General features: G+C 42.4%; 3 protein-coding genes and 1 non-coding gene across 6 annotated transcripts in view; all 4 read right to left on the minus strand.

The window, feature by feature from the left end:
• Positions 1-519: 519 nt before the first annotated feature.
• Positions 520-11,516, minus strand: zgc:100997 (nesprin-1). Of its 3 annotated transcripts, none has more exons than XM_024291259.2 (11): positions 10,541-11,516; positions 6,484-6,581; positions 6,170-6,231; positions 5,991-6,086; positions 5,817-5,900; positions 5,640-5,732; positions 5,349-5,560; positions 5,074-5,267; positions 4,890-4,972; positions 2,775-3,817; positions 520-1,283 (listed from the first exon to the last, which is right to left on the minus strand). In XM_024291259.2, exons 1-11 carry the CDS (start codon positions 10,657-10,659, stop codon positions 1,157-1,159), a joined length of 2,211 nt encoding a protein of 736 aa, XP_024147027.1. In that variant the 5' UTR covers positions 10,660-11,516; the 3' UTR covers positions 520-1,156. The 3 variants fall into 3 exon arrangements, with proteins under 3 accessions (XP_024147027.1, XP_024147026.1, XP_024147028.1); XM_024291258.2 differs by having other exon boundaries at positions 520-1,286; XM_024291260.2 differs by lacking the exon at positions 10,541-11,516 and adding an exon at positions 9,726-10,055 and having other exon boundaries at positions 520-1,286.
• On the minus strand, positions 8,418-8,693 carry LOC112158556. The gene has a single exon (XR_002921335.1).
• prkrip1 (PRKR interacting protein 1) lies at positions 8,762-9,667 on the minus strand. The gene has a single exon (XM_024291261.2). The coding sequence runs from the start codon at positions 9,516-9,518 to the stop codon at positions 8,955-8,957; it is 564 nt and encodes a 187-aa protein (XP_024147029.1). The 5' UTR covers positions 9,519-9,667; the 3' UTR covers positions 8,762-8,954.
• Positions 11,517-14,114: 2,598 nt separating the features above from the next.
• Positions 14,115-17,789, minus strand: part of ints9 (integrator complex subunit 9) — a 4,506-nt gene continuing 831 nt past the window's right edge. Inside the window, exons 4-17 of the mRNA XM_024291871.2 lie at positions 17,726-17,789; positions 17,425-17,564; positions 17,212-17,298; positions 16,941-17,061; positions 16,532-16,666; positions 16,242-16,353; positions 15,976-16,156; positions 15,819-15,879; positions 15,473-15,644; positions 15,271-15,395; positions 14,921-15,088; positions 14,721-14,819; positions 14,522-14,653; positions 14,115-14,437 (exon numbers count right to left, since the gene is read on the minus strand). Coding sequence (XP_024147639.1) covers positions 14,261-14,437; positions 14,522-14,653; positions 14,721-14,819; positions 14,921-15,088; positions 15,271-15,395; positions 15,473-15,644; positions 15,819-15,879; positions 15,976-16,156; positions 16,242-16,353; positions 16,532-16,666; positions 16,941-17,061; positions 17,212-17,298; positions 17,425-17,564; positions 17,726-17,789 — 1,774 coding nt within the window. The 3' untranslated portion in view covers positions 14,115-14,260. The remainder of the gene's footprint in view (positions 14,438-14,521; positions 14,654-14,720; positions 14,820-14,920; positions 15,089-15,270; positions 15,396-15,472; positions 15,645-15,818; positions 15,880-15,975; positions 16,157-16,241; positions 16,354-16,531; positions 16,667-16,940; positions 17,062-17,211; positions 17,299-17,424; positions 17,565-17,725) is intronic.

Here is a 17,789-nt window from a genome sequence, read left to right on the forward strand (position 1 = left end):
CAGCCTCAAGTCTTCATCTTTAGGGTCTATCTGTAGACCCACCTTCCAGGAAGGCAAGAGGTAACATGGAAGCTTCCATTGCAAGGACCTGCCTCAAGTGTTTGCCTTTGACTCCTGGAACCAAAGTTTCTGCATGGGGCGCTGATGCCAGGCCCGAAGGTGAGACCAAGATGTTTCTGGTTACTAGGTTCAGAATCCCCTCAGGTGGTCACGCTTTGCTCAAAGGCTAAAACCTGTGGTCTGAGTTGGTTCTATGCAGATGAGTCCCAGGTAAATCTACACCTATTTCTGTCCAGGCTCGGTGCACTGGAGACACCACAAGCTGGGAGGTGAGGGGTCTGTGTGGAGGCGGTGTTGAATGCGCATCGATCTCTGAGGTTCAGTTTTTGACCTTTGGGCTGAGCTTTGAGCAAACAATGGCTGCCTGTTTTCAGGTTCTTAGAATTACAAAAGCAATCAAAGTGCATCTGTGGTACTGTGAGGACAGGCTGCGGTCAACACGGATCTCGGACACTTACATAACTGCTTGCTTCTTTATTTTCCACTGGTTTGTGATTTCACTATTCCAACAAAACGTGCATAAAAAACTTGTAAAACCAAATTTAGATCGAGAAAGTGAAGCTTCACCATCAAGTGGTAGAAGTGAGATGAAAACATGGAAACAGTGTCGATGCTGCGCCAGGAGTGACCCACTGAGAGTCTGCAAAATGTCAAAGCCGTTATTAAATATTATCAGCCTAATCTCAGCTTCTAATTAAACAGCAGATCATGTGGGGATTCTCAGCAGGCGTTTGAGTGCTCCTCTTGGCAGTTGTGGCGCTGCGGTGCCACCGTGTGGCCAAATGTAAGCAGTTCCGGGAGAAACTTCACACAAACAGTGGTTTGCTCATTGACTCAACAACAAGCTCACAAATCACCTCTAATGATGTTGAAAATATATGTAATTGCAAGGATTAAAGCTTTAGGAGGTTTATCTGAACTGAGTGTAATCTTATTAAATAAAAAATCCCTGACAGCAAGAAGCAAACATAATTAATAACAAAAAAAAAAAAAAAAAAAAAGGAAAATTCTTCCTCAGATAGAGAATTAGTCCAGCTCTTATTGCCCCTGTTTGACTCATTAGTGGAAACTGGGCTAATGTGACGGAGCAGAGAGATTAGGGATTCATGTGAGGCAGGATGAAGAAGCAGTAGAGGAGGATCCAGAGGAGCAGCAGCATTTCCAGCTCTAATGGGGTTAGGCCACAGGAGGCTGCTAAAGAGGGAGGGGAGAGCCTTTCTTTGCTGCTGAAAACACATAAAGACAGAAAATTAAACTCTGACTCCTCAAATTTAAGCACCAAAAGTTCGGTCAAAGTACCAAAATGACAAGAAAAAAAACTCAGCTTTGTTTAGAAATGTCAGACTGTCTGTTTTTAAAAAGATTTCTTTCATTTTTCACATTTCAGAGGAAATTCCATCAGGTTAAATAAAAACTTTAAAGAGCTGAAAATAAAGCAATTTCCCTCACAACCAAAAAATGTTTTCTCACTAGCTGGACTTGAAAGCCTTTTGTTAAAAAATAAAAATAAAAAAAAATGACAGTGTGCCTTATAATCTGGAGTGCCATGAATATGGATTACTTTGGCCACAAAAAAGTTGGGTTTTTATGTGAATAAGCAAACACAACTAATGTGTTATGGTGTCAGACTGTAATATATTGTTTTTAATGTGATGCTAGCAAAGTCGGGGGTCAGCCTAGACATGGTAATTCTTGTTTTAGCAGTATTAGTTTTTTTTATGTGTACAAGGTTGGGAGTTATAGTCAGTTCGTTAACATGGCTAACATATAGCTATGGAGGACTTTTTTTTTAAGTATTACTGACAAGGTTGGGAGTTTCAAGTATTTTAAATGTGCTAACATGGCAAACATTTCTTACATGGCTAGCGTGTAGTCCAAGGCTGGCCAACCCTGGTCCTCTAGAGCCTTAACCCTGCCTGCTTTCCAGCTCTCCCTATACTGCTTGATGCTAATAACCTAAATCAATCGTATTCAGTCAATCTGGATGTGGAATCACTTGAGTCAGGTAATGAGCAGCAGGGTGGTCAGGGTGGACTGGAAAGCAGGCAGGGCTGAGGCTCTTGAGGACCAGGGTTGGCCATCCCATGGTGTAGCATGTTACAAACAAGTTCTAGTTACTGTGAATGCAATTCATAAAGTCTGAATGTCTGACAGACTTATCTCTAACTCTTGTCTCACTTAATGCGCCTTATAGTTCGGTGTGCTTCATATATGACATAAGTTCAAAAATAGCATTGATGGTGCGCCTTATAACCCAGTGCTTCCTACAGCGCCAAAAATACCACACAACTTTTTGACCAAATAACCTCTTCTCCACACCCATCTACGGGACACTTTCTGACATTTTACTTCAGTTTCCTGAATTCCTGCAAAATTTGTAAACCTACAATAAATCTGCTGGTGTTCAAGTTATGTCTTCCTTTATTTCGCTGTTCATTCTAGTTGACACTGCAGTGAATCACACCAGGGTTCACTTGCAAGTGGACTAAGCTACTCCCCTTGTTGAATCTGTTCAGATGAGCATTCACACTGACATAGGTTGAACAGAATGTATGTATACAGTCAACGGTGTGAACGCAGCTAAAGGGATAGCCTTAAAAGGTCCTCTTGTGGGGAGATTTGGGCCTACAGTCGATGTGACGGTTTACATAATGGACTGAAATTGAATATAAATCACAAACAGAGCTAGTCAAGAGAATGCTTTGAATCAATACCTGAATGTCGGTGAAGCTGCATTCCATACAGAGGTTGGCCTCGTTTTGCCATCGTGGGGGTCTTCACTGTGCTTTTCCTGGGTGTCCTCACCAGACTGGACCGTTGCTATGATCAGATCATTGGATCCTCTTATTTCCAGTGTAGTGCTCCTGCTCATAGCTGGAGGGGATTTCATCACGAGTGGAGCTTCCTCCTCCTCTGGTTTCTCCTTAAGGCACTCTGCTGAACTTATTTCAGCAACATCAAGTCTCTCTGAGCTTTTTTCTTCTAACTTTCTACTTGTTGCATCCTCCGTGCCCATTTCCACCTCCCTCTGCTTCTCTCCATCATGATTATCTCCATCTCTATCTTCCACAGATGTTTCCTGTGTGTTCTTGTTCATCTCTGATGAAATTGCTCTTTTTTTCATTTCTATGAAGCTTTTTTTATTTTTGTTTAACTCAAAATCTCTCTGAACTTCCGAGTGACCCCCAACTTCAAATTCTGAGTGGAAATCTAAGCTCCAATTGGGCTGAAACCCGTTCCCATTTACAGTTTTGTTTCCTTCGGTGTGTTTTAGCTCCTCTCTCATTTCCTCCACCGTTTCCTCCTCCACTTTTGACACTTGCTTTTTCAGCGCCTTATGCGGTTGTGAAACATCTTCATTCAGATCCAGAATATAGCTGTATGCGTCCTCCTCGTCAGAGTCCAACGCTGACAGGCTCCCGTCTTCTGAAGCAAAGGAAACTGGACTTTCAAGCCCTCCCTGGCTTTCATTCCTCCAGTCCAAACCTTTGCTGACCCACATTTGGACCTCCTGGTCAACTGCTTTTGCATTCAGTGGACTCGGCAGCTTCAGAGCTCTAAGAGGAGAGATGCAGGAGGTAGTGGCGGGAGAGGTTCCAGAAGATTTCCTTGACCACCGCTTCCACAGCTGCAGTTCGCTGCTACTTTCAAAACCTTCAAGCAAAGCTTGGGCTTTGGAGTGTTGAGTGATAGTCTCTGTGGACTGGGCTGATCCAAAGTTGGGAGTCTCAAAAACTTCAGAATCTGGTGTTTGATTCTGGAAAATAACACAAATAGGGAAGAAAATTAGCTAAAATTATTAATTATTTTTATTAATTATTAAATTTCTGAAAAACATTTTTAGTTGTTGTTTAGGGAAACTACGGAGCCCCTAAAGGGACATCGGGAAAAAAAATTAAAGTTTAAAAAAAAAAAAAAAAAGATTACTAACTGGTGGGCACCACTTACTAACTGGTGCGCACCAGATAGTAAGTGGTGCCCACCAGATAGTAAGTGGTGCGCACCAGTTAGTAAGTGGTGCCCACCAGATAGTAAGTGGTGCCCTCCAGTTAGTAAGTGGTTCCCACCACTTACTGTCTTCCGATGTCGTGAGTGGTGCGCACCAGTTAGTAAGTGGTGCGCACCAGTTAGTAAGTGGTGCGCACCAGATAGTAAGTGGTGCCCACCAGTTAGTAATCTTTTTTTTTTTTTTTTTAACTTTAATTTTTTTTTTTTTCCGATGTCCCTTTAGGGGCTCCGTAGGAAACAACTGTATTTTATATATTAGTTTTATATAAACTTTTTGGGTAAACTTTTTTTAGTTTAGGTTTTAGTTCGGTCATTTGGTCTTCTATCAAGTTGACTTAGTATCAACCATCACGAGGCAGTGGCGACCTTGAAGTTGAGATCTTTGGACACATTTGATTGGTTAGACTGATGATGTACCTGGTGGTGGAACTTACATTATAACTACGCTACCCAGAATTCTTAGAGAAACAAAGGGGAAAAGGATTGGTCAGAGGAGTCGATGGGTTGTTTTGTATATTTTCCAGTGAGCTGTAAATGTTTTCATTTAAGTGTATTAAGAAAAAAATGCATACCTGGGTTCCAGCTACTTTTTCTGCAACACCTGTGATAGCATTTATTGTATTCACAACTTGTTTGAAATAATAACTTTTAGGAAAAGTTGCTGTGATTGGACAAAGTAGCTGGGATCATAGAGACCTGGTGGAGCTGACTTATAATTTTGAGTTATAATTTAATTGGTGCACTAATGCAATATCACAGTGTGTTTCTATAATATCGTGGTTCATTACCGTTTTTTTTCTCCCACAAACAGTAAAACTCACCTGATCTATGTCCGACCAAAGTCCCAGGAACATAGAAATATAGGTTACGATGGACCGCTCATCCGGCCAATCGGATATTACATCTGTGGCAGAATTGTAAACAGTTAGCCATTTAAGCTACAATCTGACCAATAAAAATGCAAACATCACACATCGTGTCATCAGAGCTCCTGATAGTCTTTACCTTCAAGCTCCAGTAGAGGCGGCACTTCCAAACTGCAGTGAGCTACTGTAAAGGCCTGCTGGAGGTTTTCTTTTGGCGGTTTGGACAAACTCTCCCTCAGATTCACCAAGTCTGGGTTTATGGATTTGATCAGTGCTAGGAAAGCCAGACCAGACTTCCAGCTCCTTCCAAAGTCATGGACGTCAACACCATACCTTCAGATTCACAGCAATAAGCATCGTAATCATTTCTAACACCTACAAAAGCTTTAAAGGTCTGTTTGGGGTTATACTCACTTTGATGTGCATTTTTGAACCCACTGTAGGAGCATTCTGATTGCTTTGCCATGATACTTTGGCTCTTGTTCCGACTTCCTGCTTTTTCTCGGAAGGGAGTTGCAGGAATAGCAGCCGCTGTCATCTGTAGAAGGTTGCAGGTCATTTTCAGACGACAAGGAAGACAGGCTGGAGGACAAACGCCTCTGGAGTCTTCCAGTCACCTTCTTTACCTGGATTAAAAAGTGTCTAACGTCAGGGAAAAGGAATGAAAAGGACAACAAGAAATGATGGCAAAAATGAAAATCTGACCTGGAAATGAAGAATAATGTCCCAAATGAGACTGAGAACAACGGAGGGAACGCCGTCAGCGATACTGGAAGCATCAATGCCGAGCAGCTTCACCTAGAAAATGTGGGTTATTAAATCAGGGATGTAACATGATTGAAGGTGTTCGTATTTTCATATTTATAATGCTCAAAAACTCACATGTCTGTCATCCAGGAAAGCTAGAGCCTTGGAAATGTTATTCAGTCTGAAAATGCGATGGGAAGGGGTTCGAAACCTGTAAAGCTACCATGAAAAATCAGAGGTTGAGTCTACATGTATTTAGAAATTAAGGTTTTATGAATATATTTTTTTTAAATAAGACATGAATCATACTAGCTTGCACCCTGTCAGCTCCTCCAGCAGCACCATGAGCACTTTTCCATCCTGAATATCATCAAAAAGGTCGCCCACTTCAAGTGGTGCTTCATGCTAGTCCAAAAATAAAAATAAAAATTTATTGCAAACTTTTTTGTAAATAAAGTTCAAAAGAAAGAAAAGAATTTCTGCCTTACTCTCTGCAAAAAGATGTTTATCCATCTGGTGAAGGTTCTCTTCTGAACCGCTTTTCTCTCATCTGAAAAGACAAAGCGGAAATTCTGTTCTTGTAACATGAAAAAAAAAATATTCCGTGATTTTATTTTAATGTCTTGCGATATGTTAACATTTTTTTTTAAATCAGAAAATCAACAATTTTATGTATAGTTGAGCGTTCAGAGGTTAAAGCTAGAGAAACGTCTGGAGCTAAACATAAATGTTTTTCTAAAGTTTACTTCTTTTAATTTCAGAGGTATCTGAGAAACAAAAAAGAAGAAGAGTGAAAGGTTACCTTTCTGTAGTCCAATTGGATCTCTGATCCCTTCTGCTGCTTTTCCCTGTGAATCCCGGCTATCAGGCATTCTCATTTCCTTTTCTCCTCCATTGTACCTTTGAGAGAAAAAAAAAAAAAAGAACGGCTCGAGAGAACGGTGATCGAACCAGGTTGGAGGTTTCACAAAATGAGTATTTAGGCAAAGGAAAATGAGGAAGCTGTCCTGCCCCGACACGCTAAAAAATCCCTCCGAGGTGTTCAGATACCACCCCCTTACGAGACAAGGCTTCCAAAATCCAATGTGGAGAGAGAGGAAAGCTACCTCAGGATCATTTGGAGGAAAAATGAAGAAACACGTAGATGTTTCGCAGGTCTTTGACCTCTGACTACATCATTTACCACAGTTTGCCTGAACATGTCCTAACTCAGGAATGTATTCACATGTGATGATTCAAGATGATTAAATCTGTTTTTGTTTTGTACCATTGCAGGTTTTTTCCAGCCTTAATTTACTTTCTGAAATGTTTATCACAGCTTAGTTTATTTGAGTTTATTAAAACAAGTAAAAAAAGTGGAGAAAGTTAAATTATTGGAGGAAAACATCAAACACTCTGAGCTTTAACGTGTAAATTTATAGCTAAAGCCAAAAAAATGAGATCTTATTGACAGCTTTTAGAGCTACCACCAAAAACAAGTATTTTTGTTGAAAGGATGAACTCAAGTGTGTTTGTGAATGAACAGTAAAAGGCAGTAAAACTCGTTTTGGCTTTAAGTCATTTTCAAAGCACTGTGAGTGGTCTTTTAATGATAATGATACCATTTGAACTAAAATCGAAAAACTTGTTGTTTTCCAGGACGTAGTTTCTGCAGAACGCCAATAGTTGTGGGCAGGATTGTGGTGTAGAGAAACCCCACCCCCCATCCATTCCAGTCTCCATAACTGAGAACTCCATGTTTATGTGCTGTCCCACTAGCTTACAGCCTCTCATAACACCAACGTAAAATAATCGGTGCAACAAAAATGGCAAGAGATATCAGTTATCTGCAAAGAAAGCTTTGATCCAGAAATAAACCTTTAAATAAAAATCACTTTAGGTTTAAAAAGAAAAAAATGAACTTTTTATAAAGTGAACATAAATATCACAATATTTGTAATGGTCATTTATCAATCTTAACAAGTTCAGGACCTGATCTGCTGCTTTAGCTTTGAAGAAATCCTTCAGGTGAACATTAAAAATGAAGAATTTATGTAGAATAACAATATAAACCTGATTAAATGTTGGAGCACTCTCGCCTCACAGCAACAAATCCCCAGTTGGAATCCCAGCCAGGACATTTCTGTGTGGAGTTGTTCTTATTCTCCCAGTGTTTGTGTTGGTTTTCTTCAGGTGCTCCAGTTTCCTTCCCGTCCAAAATCATACTTTCTAGGTTAATTGAAGGTTTTAAATTGTCTCTAAGTGTGATTGTGTGACCCTGCAACAGACTGTTTAGAGTTAACCTCACCTTTGTCCAGCAGGAGCAGCAACAATGTTACAGTGAAAATAAAAAAAATAAAAACTTTAGTTGGATTGGGTTCTTGTCTATCAAAGCAAACAAAAAAATTCAATTATTTTGTGGATTATAGTTTTTTTGTCAGTCAGGATGGCTCTGAAGTTTGGAAGTCACTTTGAAAATATCTAAAAACAAATTTGGACTTGATGAGAATTATCCGGGGTTACTCCGAAAATGACCGGGTCAGACAACACCACTGTTGAAATCTCATTTTCTAGATAAAAAAAAAAGAAAAAACAGAGTTTACAAACATTTTTCTTTCTCATTTATTTCAAATAACGTGAAGCCTGGATAAAACACAGGGTAGAGTCAGGTAGAGCATCATAAAAATCTCAAACCACCAGTGTGAATCAGTGAAAGTCGATTCGCTGAAGGGATGTGCCGAAAGGTGAACAATTATAAAATGTGACGGCTGACAGTGTCTGACAGGAATTGCTTTCCCCATTTCAAACAATATCCAGCTGCCTGGCTTTTACTCTCCCTGCTTCTAGATCAGCGACGGCCACTGCGCCGGGCGGTCGCCACCGTGGAAAGCAGGACTTTGTCCGAAGAAGATCGCACGTGGAACCCCCAACCCTCAGGGAGCCACGCCTTTTCATTCTTTGAGATGCTCTTTGCAGCTTTGTTTGGCCCGCAAGTGACTGGATTCACCAGGGGCAGCTTCACAATGCTGCAAAACCCATGTCCCCGTTGTGGTGCACAGCTTTATGAATAACAACAAAATAAAAGCACTCAGAAGACTGAGCAACTGTATTTAAATTTTTAATACAAAATTAAAATGTGGTGGATTCAAGATGACAATCAGGAAATATTTTTGATTTCCTCCAGATTACAAATGTATTAACTGATGTCAAAGTGTCTTATTTTGAAAAAAGCATTTGTCCATATAAGGTCATCAGAAGGCTTCAGAAAACGGTCAGCTCTGCAATGTTCTTCTGTTATTTTCGTCCCATAATAAAGCTGGGAGCCTCAGCGTCATCCTCCTTCTCCTCAGCTTCCTCCTCCTCTTCATCACTGCTGCTCTCAGTTTTCTCCGGCGCGTCTGTTTTGCTCTGATCCCCAAGTTTGGCTTTTTTCGCCATCTGCTTCTTCTGCTTCAGCTTCTCGCGCTTCCTCCGTCGCTTCTCCGTGCGTTCCAGCGCCGCCTTCTTGTTCTCCTCCAGCCTCTTCAGATAATCCAGGTCCTTCTGCTGCTTCTCCGTTATCTTGTCCAGGAAGTCCTGTCGTTGGTACTCCCTGCGGCGAAGGTGTCGGTAAACGTGGAACTCCCCGCTGCCCGCACCGGCGCTCGAGCCCATCACGTCCCTGACGAACTCCGGCGGCGCGCGCGGGTTCCACTCCTTCGGCCTGTCCGGAATGGGAGCGGGTTTCTCGGGGTTTCGCATCAGCCGCTCCAGCCGTAGACGCTGCTCTTCCGCTGGATTTTTGGGAATAATAAGAGGCTGGGCCTCTTTGGCCCCAGATTTCCCCGGTTTGTTATTTTTCTGCGTGCTCGCCGCCATCTTTCTAACGATTCTTCGTTTCCTTCCGCTTTGTAACGACTTGACCCGGAAGTGCCCCCCCCCTTCCTAATTTTTAAAATGATCTCAATTGTTTAAAAAAAATCATAAATATTAGCATAGTATTACTTTTTAAGTCTGGGAATTGTCTGTTTGTTTTAAATATATATCTTTTGGGGTTTTTCTTGCGTAACTGTCCGTGAGACTGACCTGCGTAATTGATTGACGTGTGGCTCCCCCAATGACAGAGAGTGCGTCTCCTTCTGAAGGCGGAGCTGTCCAATCAACGTCCGGAATCTGGCGGAACCACTAAATTGTGTGTTGACGGACTAGTTTCACTCCGCTTTACCCAAAGCTCAACTACATTTACCGCTTTGACTTCTGCCAAATCAAACTCAAATCATTAGCCATGAATAGTTTATTGAAGCTGTCAGCCAGGTGTCTTCGGTCGGGTTCAGCTGTGTTTCTGTCGGGGCACGCGGAAGGACGCGCGTGCCTGGCCTCGGCCCGGTTTCTGTGCGCGGCGGCGGATGTCCAGAAGTCTCTGGGTGACATGGTGAAGAAGGACAAAGTGGTTGTTTTTATGAAAGGCACGCCGGCACAGCCCATGTGTGGCTTTAGTAACGCCGTGGTCCAGATACTGCGGATGCACGGGGTCGACGACTACGCCGCTTACAACGTCCTGGAGGACCAGGAGCTCAGAGAAGGTCAGTGTTGCGCGGTAACCTGTCCGACACCCCGCAAAAAGTTGCCTTTTTTTAAATAAAGTAAATAAACAAAAAAGTATTTTACTCTTATTCTGGTAAATGTTAATCATTGCCTCATTCAAAACAACCTTTATTTGTATCTATGCTGTTATCAGTGTCTTGCAGCAGGGTGTGGTGCCTTCAGACAAACTGACACAGCTGGATACAAGCTGCAAGGAATACATTAAAACAAATCTATATTAATACATAAAAGTATTAAAGTCTAGGTTTCCACGTCGATTAATAGTTCAGACTATCCCCTCTGGACTTGTGTGCTACCTTCTAAGAATTCTCCTCTGTTTCCAGGAATCAAAGTCTTCTCCAACTGGCCCACGATCCCACAGGTCTACTTCCAAGGGGAGTTTGTGGGAGGCTGCGACATCTTGCTCCAGATGCATCAAAACGGAGATCTAGTTGATGAACTGAAGAAGCTGGGCATCCGTTCTGCCCTACTGGATGCAGAGAAAGACTCAAAGTAAAAAATAAAATAAATTCAGTTTTAATGTAAGATGTGGAGGAGAGGCTCAACTGAACAACTTCCCCCTCACCTACATTCAAATGATTACAGAAAAATCCAATCAGTAGATAGGTTGAATCACATGGTCTACCAAAATAAAAGCACAGGGAGAGTCCAGAGTGCTTAAACCATTGGCGAGTTGGGAGATCCCAACATTTTGTATTTGGATCCAATGCGACAATGCTCCTTTTTTCTAATAATTACGAACAAACCCTAACTCCACCACATTGAGACAGAGTTGTGGCCAAGCTGCCAATTACACCACAGAATGTCGACACTCAAAACCTTCCACTGCCTCCAGCGGGAACAGCTTCTCTTTCTGCAACAAGCCACACATTTGTGGATGGCCGCCGAAACAAACCGGACACTGTGGCTGCTTTGCTGCCCGTCAGGGAAAGCAATTCAAATCAGCTTCCTGTCACTAAAGGAAAAGTGTTTTTTCGTTTGCAGTCACTCATGTCCGTTCCCCACCTCTGACGTTTCAAAGCTGCTGCAGAGAGTTGTATCATCACAAACATGTAGTACACTGTAAGATATTGTACATTTAAAGCCTATTATTACATGTATTGGAGATGCAGATATATCATCAAAATAAACTAGTTTGGAGATAAGAACTTTCCATTTGTGTGGGAACATTTTGTTTTGCATAAAGACGTCAAATTGTTTGTTTAGTTAAATGACGAAAAGTTTTGCCGGGATGTCATGTTTAGAAATAGATCAGGAGATAAGAGCCTAAATGAAAGGATTCTTTGTTTTCCTGATGACAGACCAAAGGCTGATGGAGTTTTGCTACAAAATAAAAGCTTTATGGAAATATGATTTCTGCAGAAAAATCTAGTTATAACATTAAAATGAAGTTTTCTCCATCTGTCTATCACCTAAAGATTCCCGATGGGGTTCAGAACTGGACTCAGGTGGTCAATGTGTGAAAATGCAATGTCATCATAAGCCATTCTTTTGTCATTTTGGCTCAATAAATCCTAATATCACCTTGGAACATTTCCATGTTTTTGGGAAAGAAAAGAATCCATTGATGGAAAAACCCGGTCATTCAGTTTATTCAGGTAGTGACTGACCTCATCTTTGAACTAAAACTGTTGCTGATCTAAAGCAGTGGTCCCCAAACTCCGGCCCGACCCCCCCAAACACTTTCAGAGACGCATAATTTCATTTTTTAGCAACCTGGCCGATCGAGACCCACATAGAACATTACTTTTTATTCCACCTTTCCACAGTCTGAACTATGACGGGAGAGGATAGAATATTAATTGGTTTAATCTTCAAAATGTATTTTTTTGTGAACATTACAGAAATTAATTATTTAAAATGTGGCAGAGTGTCACTTTCTGGAAAGACATGTTTACGTTAAGGCTGTATTGTAAGACTTCATCTGTTAGCCTACAAACTGACCTCTGCCCCACATCAGAGAAGAAAACAGTTATATGGCCTTCACAAGGAAAAGTTTGGGGACCCCTGATCTAAAGCTATGTTTGGCAACATGCTTTCAAGCCTCCACCTCTAAAGAAAAAACCTCTAAATGCATGTTTTAGACTTAAACAAATGATGAAAGAAAGTTGAACCAGGTTGCACTTTGACCAATCAGAGACTCAGATTTTGTAGTGGACGTATGGGTGGTGTACTCTATAATTCATAGAAGTGTCAACTGTTTAAAAATTGATCATGGAGGAGAAAATAATAATTGCTGCTTTTGTCAGGCCGGAATTATACCACACCAAGTCTTTTATCTATTGGAATAAAGCAGTGAAAAAAAAAGCCCAAATAAAATTCTGCATTGCTTTAGCATTTGGCACCAAGCAAGGTGGGGGACATGTGCTAGAATCAGGTAGTGATAGTGCAGCTCGAACATCCATCTTCTTGACCGCTTCTTCCCTTTCGGGGTCGCGGGGTGCTGGAGCCTATCCCGGCTACTGAAGGGCGAAGGCGGGGTACACCCTGGACAGGTTGCCAGTCTGTCTCAGGGCCTCAATCACACACACATTCACTCTCACATTCACACCTAGGGGCAATTTAGAGTCACCAATTAACCTATGAAGCATGTTTTTGGACGGTGGGAGGAAGCCGGAGTCCCCGGTGAAAACCCACGCATGCACGGGGAGAACATGCAAACTCCACACAGAAAGGTCCCAGCCGGGATTCGAACCGGGGCCTTCTCGCTGAGGCAAGAGCGCTAACCACTTGCGCCACCGTGCAGCCCATGCAGCTCGAACACCATATGCAAAACACACATTCAAGAATTTGAAATCAGATCATAGTACATCCCCCTCAGGTTTGTAAAATATGCATGATAGGAGCATCAGTTCATCCCAGCGCCCTGGAACACGGTAAATCTGGACTCTGAGGATAAGGCGACCATCTACCATTGTTCCAAAGTTCAAACTTGAAAAACTGTGGGTTGTTTGTTTCCTGTCCGACTCACTGATCTCTGGTTTTCTTGAGGCGACACATCAGTTCAAACTCAAATCCTTCAGTTGTCTTTGCCGTGTTCTTCCTCAAAGACGATGGCTTCCTACCATGCCTCCAGTTTTTTCAGACTAAGTACGTTGAAAATAGTGTTTTCAGTACAAACGTGTGGCATATTTTTTTAAGAGGACACAAAGAAAATTTTGCCTAAAATAGATTTTGAGTGTTTCTTTATTCAAATGTATGTAAATCAGAAGCAGAAGAAAAAATGGCTTTTGGAAAAAAAAAAAATAAAGGAATTATAACAGAAAATAGGCATGGTGGGCCACAATCTCCCTGTTCTGCTCTGGATAGCTCCAATATTGCTCGCCAGTTTTGTTACACCGCTAACGTTAGGTTGGTATGTGAGGGGCTAACGGAACAGCGTGTAAACAGAGAGCTCTCAGCAACGAGGAGTATGAAGGCGGTTTGTTTCTCTTTCTAGTGATAGACCATTCTCTCATATTGTTTTCTATGAACACAGGATGAGTCTTTTGTTTAGGGAAATGAGAAGCAGCTGAAAGATAATCCCTCTAGCAGTAATTATCTAATAGGAGCCTCCTGCCTATTTCATTAGTTAAATCCAGGTGACAACCTTTCTTTTTGGCGAGACAGTTTGACTAATGAAAATAAAATAAAACTGACGTAGGCGGTCTAAAATGGAATACAAAAAAAAGATTCATGGGCGTTGGATTTTGGATTTGAAGATTTAGACACTTCAATAAAAGGTAAATGCCTTATATAGTGCACTAAGTAGAGAGGGCATTCAGACAAAGACATTATCATCCTTATGGAAAGTGATCATGGGAGCAAAAGACTCATCTACGTCACATTTTCTGCTCATTTGCTTCAATAATTTTAATAACGACAGTTTGCTTTGATCCAAAAGTCAAAATATTTTAATACTGAAAAATAACACATATTATAAAAACAGGGCCTAACATTACATAACAGTGCAGGTTTGAACCCTCACCTCCTCCTGTAAGCTACGCAGTGCAGGAGAAGAGCAGCTCACAGAGCCCTCAGAGTTTCTGCAGGAATCGCAGCACCAGGTCTCGCAGCGTCGTGCGCAGCGGCTCGTTGTTGTCACAGACGATGTGCGTCCCGTCCTCCTCCAGCTGGATCAGCGTGTCCTCCGCCTGCAGGTGCAGAATGTGTCCATCCGCTGTCTCCTCCACTTTGACCTCCGTGATGCCGTGCTGCAAACAAACACATTTCTAAGGACGGATCGCCAGCTTCAGGTGACGGGTCAAAGGTCAGGGATCGGTTTTTTGCTTCGACACCTTTTGCAATGTGGCTAGGAAGGCCTCCAGGGGCACAGCTCCACTCAGCAACGGTTTGGGGGCCACCGGGGGCTCCTCCATCACTCGTTTCCTCTTCTTGGTGGGGGGAACAGGTGGGGGCTTGGGCACCGACTGTTCACAGAAAGATGTCAGTGGATTGAAGGAAGACGTCATGTCTTCAGCTCACCTGCCGCCTCACCTGTAAGGTGTGCTTATTGTCCTTTGAGTGCAGCACTGCAGACACGGTTGCTATGGAGACGCCAGGTTTCACCTCAGTGGGAACGAGTGATTGGGCCAGCTGTAAAACCATAAATGTAGACAGAAATGAAAACTGGAAGGTCCGTTTTCTGCTAGAGACAGAAAACTCCTCCCGCAGAGGAGCAACGACCTCCGACTGACCTCCGGCAGGATGTAGACGCGCTCGTAGCGGCGTCTGAAGGGCAGGTTGAGGACGGAGCAGCGTCTGTAGGGCATGGGGGGCGGCTGCAGCTCCAGCATCAGGTCAGAGCGGTGGGACTGGGTCATGGGAGGCTGGGTGTACTGCTCTGGACACACCACATGGAGGGGCTGGGGGGACACAGAGACATCACTGCTGCTTCTAAAGACAGAACTAGAGGAGAATAGAGCAATGGGATAGGCTCCAGCAACCCCAAAAGGGATTCGGTGGGTTCTAAAGACGGATGGTTTCTTTAAGTGTAATAACTGGGATATTTGCCTAAAATGCTCCCGATGGTGGTGCTCCTGCATACCTGCACTTCCTTAAGCAGCTTCGCCACCTGGTGGAAGTTGAGTCTCGTGTCGATGGGACAGTAGACACACTTCATGGCTAATGGCTGGTAAGGAGCCAGAGCATCCAGGTAGGAGAAATCCGGCTCTTGTTGTGAAAAAGTGAGAGAAATTTCAGCTTCTTCATCTCAGGTTTCCCTCCGTGCTCAGGTGAGGCGGTCTCACCTGTGAATATGATGGTGTTCAGGCCGGATTTGCCCCACAGTTCCATGAAGTGAACCACGTCTCCGAAGCGGAGGGAGGGGTGGCCGGTGAAAACCACGCAGGGCTGCCGGAAGTCGCTGCTGAAATCTCCGTGGATGCTGGGGTAGTGCTTCAGCTTGTTGGTCTGAATCAGCTGAAAATGAAGCAACAGAAAAAGAAACACAAAAAAAATCACAAAGTCTGAAAATATTAAGAAAAGTTATTCATCTATGAATCATTACATTAACTTAATTCATGGCTCAGTCTTTTGTTTTTTATAATAAAACATGTTTTTGATTTTAGAGGATCAAAAACTACTTCCTGTTACCTCTGCGTGGGGAAACGGCGGCTCTGGGAGATAAACCTTTGACTGCTTGTTATGACAAAGCCTAAAACACAAAACAGTTTAACACAAACTGCTTTAAAATACACAAAACTGAAACAGTTTGAGTTTAATTTTTGAATAAGGTTTTGGAGCCGCTTACCACTCTGCGAAAATCTGAGAGAACTCCAGCGAGCTGTTGGCGACAGGTGAGATGAAGTAGAAGGGCGTGGTGCCCAGGTTTGCGCTGTCTATGAACTGATACAGACACTCCAAGAGGTCGTAAATGACTCCAGAGGAGTAGCAGGGGACCAGCACATTTCCTCCCGCCCGGATCGTCATGGCTGCAGGTCATCGACAGGAATTAGGAGGATTGCTCCAACCATTCAAAAGAAAAATGTCTGAATGATTCAGGTTTGGAAAACCCACCCAGGTTACTGCAGAATTCTCCCAGCATGCCGTCCGGGTTGGCTGTGGGCATCTGAGTGAGGCCAGTCAGAATGAGAACGTCGCTGTTCTTCAAAGAGCTCTGGTCCATGGGCTGTGATAGAAGGAAGAGGAGATGTGAAGTGGGAAGCTAGCCAAAGACACACTGAGCGTGTAGTGCACGTTCAAGAGTGTATTCATGTAACCCGTGGTGTGTATTCTGGAAAAGAAAGGAAAGGCTTCTTTTTCTTTCCTAATTTTTCTCTTGCGCTGCTCAGTTCTCCTCCTCTTACCTGTGGGTGTGTGGTGAGCAGTGATGAACCCGACACGTACGCCACTTTCTCATGATGGGACTGGATGATCCAGTTGGAGCTTCCCAGCGAGTAGCCAGAGCTTAATGGGGAGACCTGCACAGCTCCAAAAAGCTCCTGGAAAGAAAAAAAATGTTTTAACTTGTTCGATTAAAATCTAAAAAAAAAAAGTAAGAGATGCATTTATAGTACTTATTTTCATATGAAGAATCAGAATTAAATCAAATTCCTTTTTACAGTACCCAGAACAGCTGTGATTTAGCTTGAAAATACAAAATGCAGCAAAATTTTCTTTTTTTTTTAATCTCTGGTATCTTTTAAATTAATCAAAATCTGAATTAATCTCTGACATCAGGGTGATTCTGAGGTTTGAAAAGTTTGTTTTCTTTACCACTTTCTGGGAATAACCCACGAGCTGCACTCTGCTGAGGGCCGAGTTGACCTCCTGCATGCCGTAGCATCGTTTCCACGTCCACACATCCACTGCGTCCTTCAAAGGCCCCGGAAGCATCCTGATGTTACAACATTATGCAGTGATGAACTATGAACAATGTTTATTTGAAACTCCTAAACAATGAAGCTTTTACACGTCTGAACTAATTTTTGTCAGTGTGTCAAAACACAAACAAAAATTTTAAAAGTTCATTTTCCTGTATACCAACCTCTGCATGTCTTTATTTTTCCATGAGGTGGCGCTCTGAGCTTTAGGAACCCTCTCCATGAAGTTCACCAGCTCTTCCATCAGCAATCTCGAGATAAAAAAAGTTAAATATTTGGAGGACACTTTTCTTTAGAAAAACATTCACCAACATTCACCTGAAGATGTTAAAAGATAAAAAAGAAAAAGGAGTTTGTTTTTTCCCCCCAGTGTTTACCTCCCAATCTGTAAAGTGGGCTCTGTGGCATACACGGTCCCTGTGAAGCCCGTGTGTTCAGTGATGTATGGCAGGGCCATCATGCAGTGATAGTTGGAGATAAGGATGACATCAATTGTAGACAAGTCCAATAACTCTCTCTGTATTGAGAAGATGTAACAATGAAAACACTTATAATCAATATATAAACATTTGATAGAGGGCAGCTATTGTTTCCTTTAATGTTTTAGTCACATAATTTTATATTTAAAAACACAAAACAATAATAATCAAACTTCAGTAAAGTTTTGCAATCAACAACCTCAGGTAGACAAAACTCAGGCTGTGAGTCCACAAATACTCTTCCGGCACATTCTTTTAGCTCC

Source organism: Oryzias melastigma, linkage group LG24 (genome assembly GCF_002922805.2).
Source record: "Oryzias melastigma strain HK-1 linkage group LG24, ASM292280v2, whole genome shotgun sequence".
Lineage (NCBI taxonomy): Eukaryota > Metazoa > Chordata > Actinopteri > Beloniformes > Adrianichthyidae > Oryzias > Oryzias melastigma.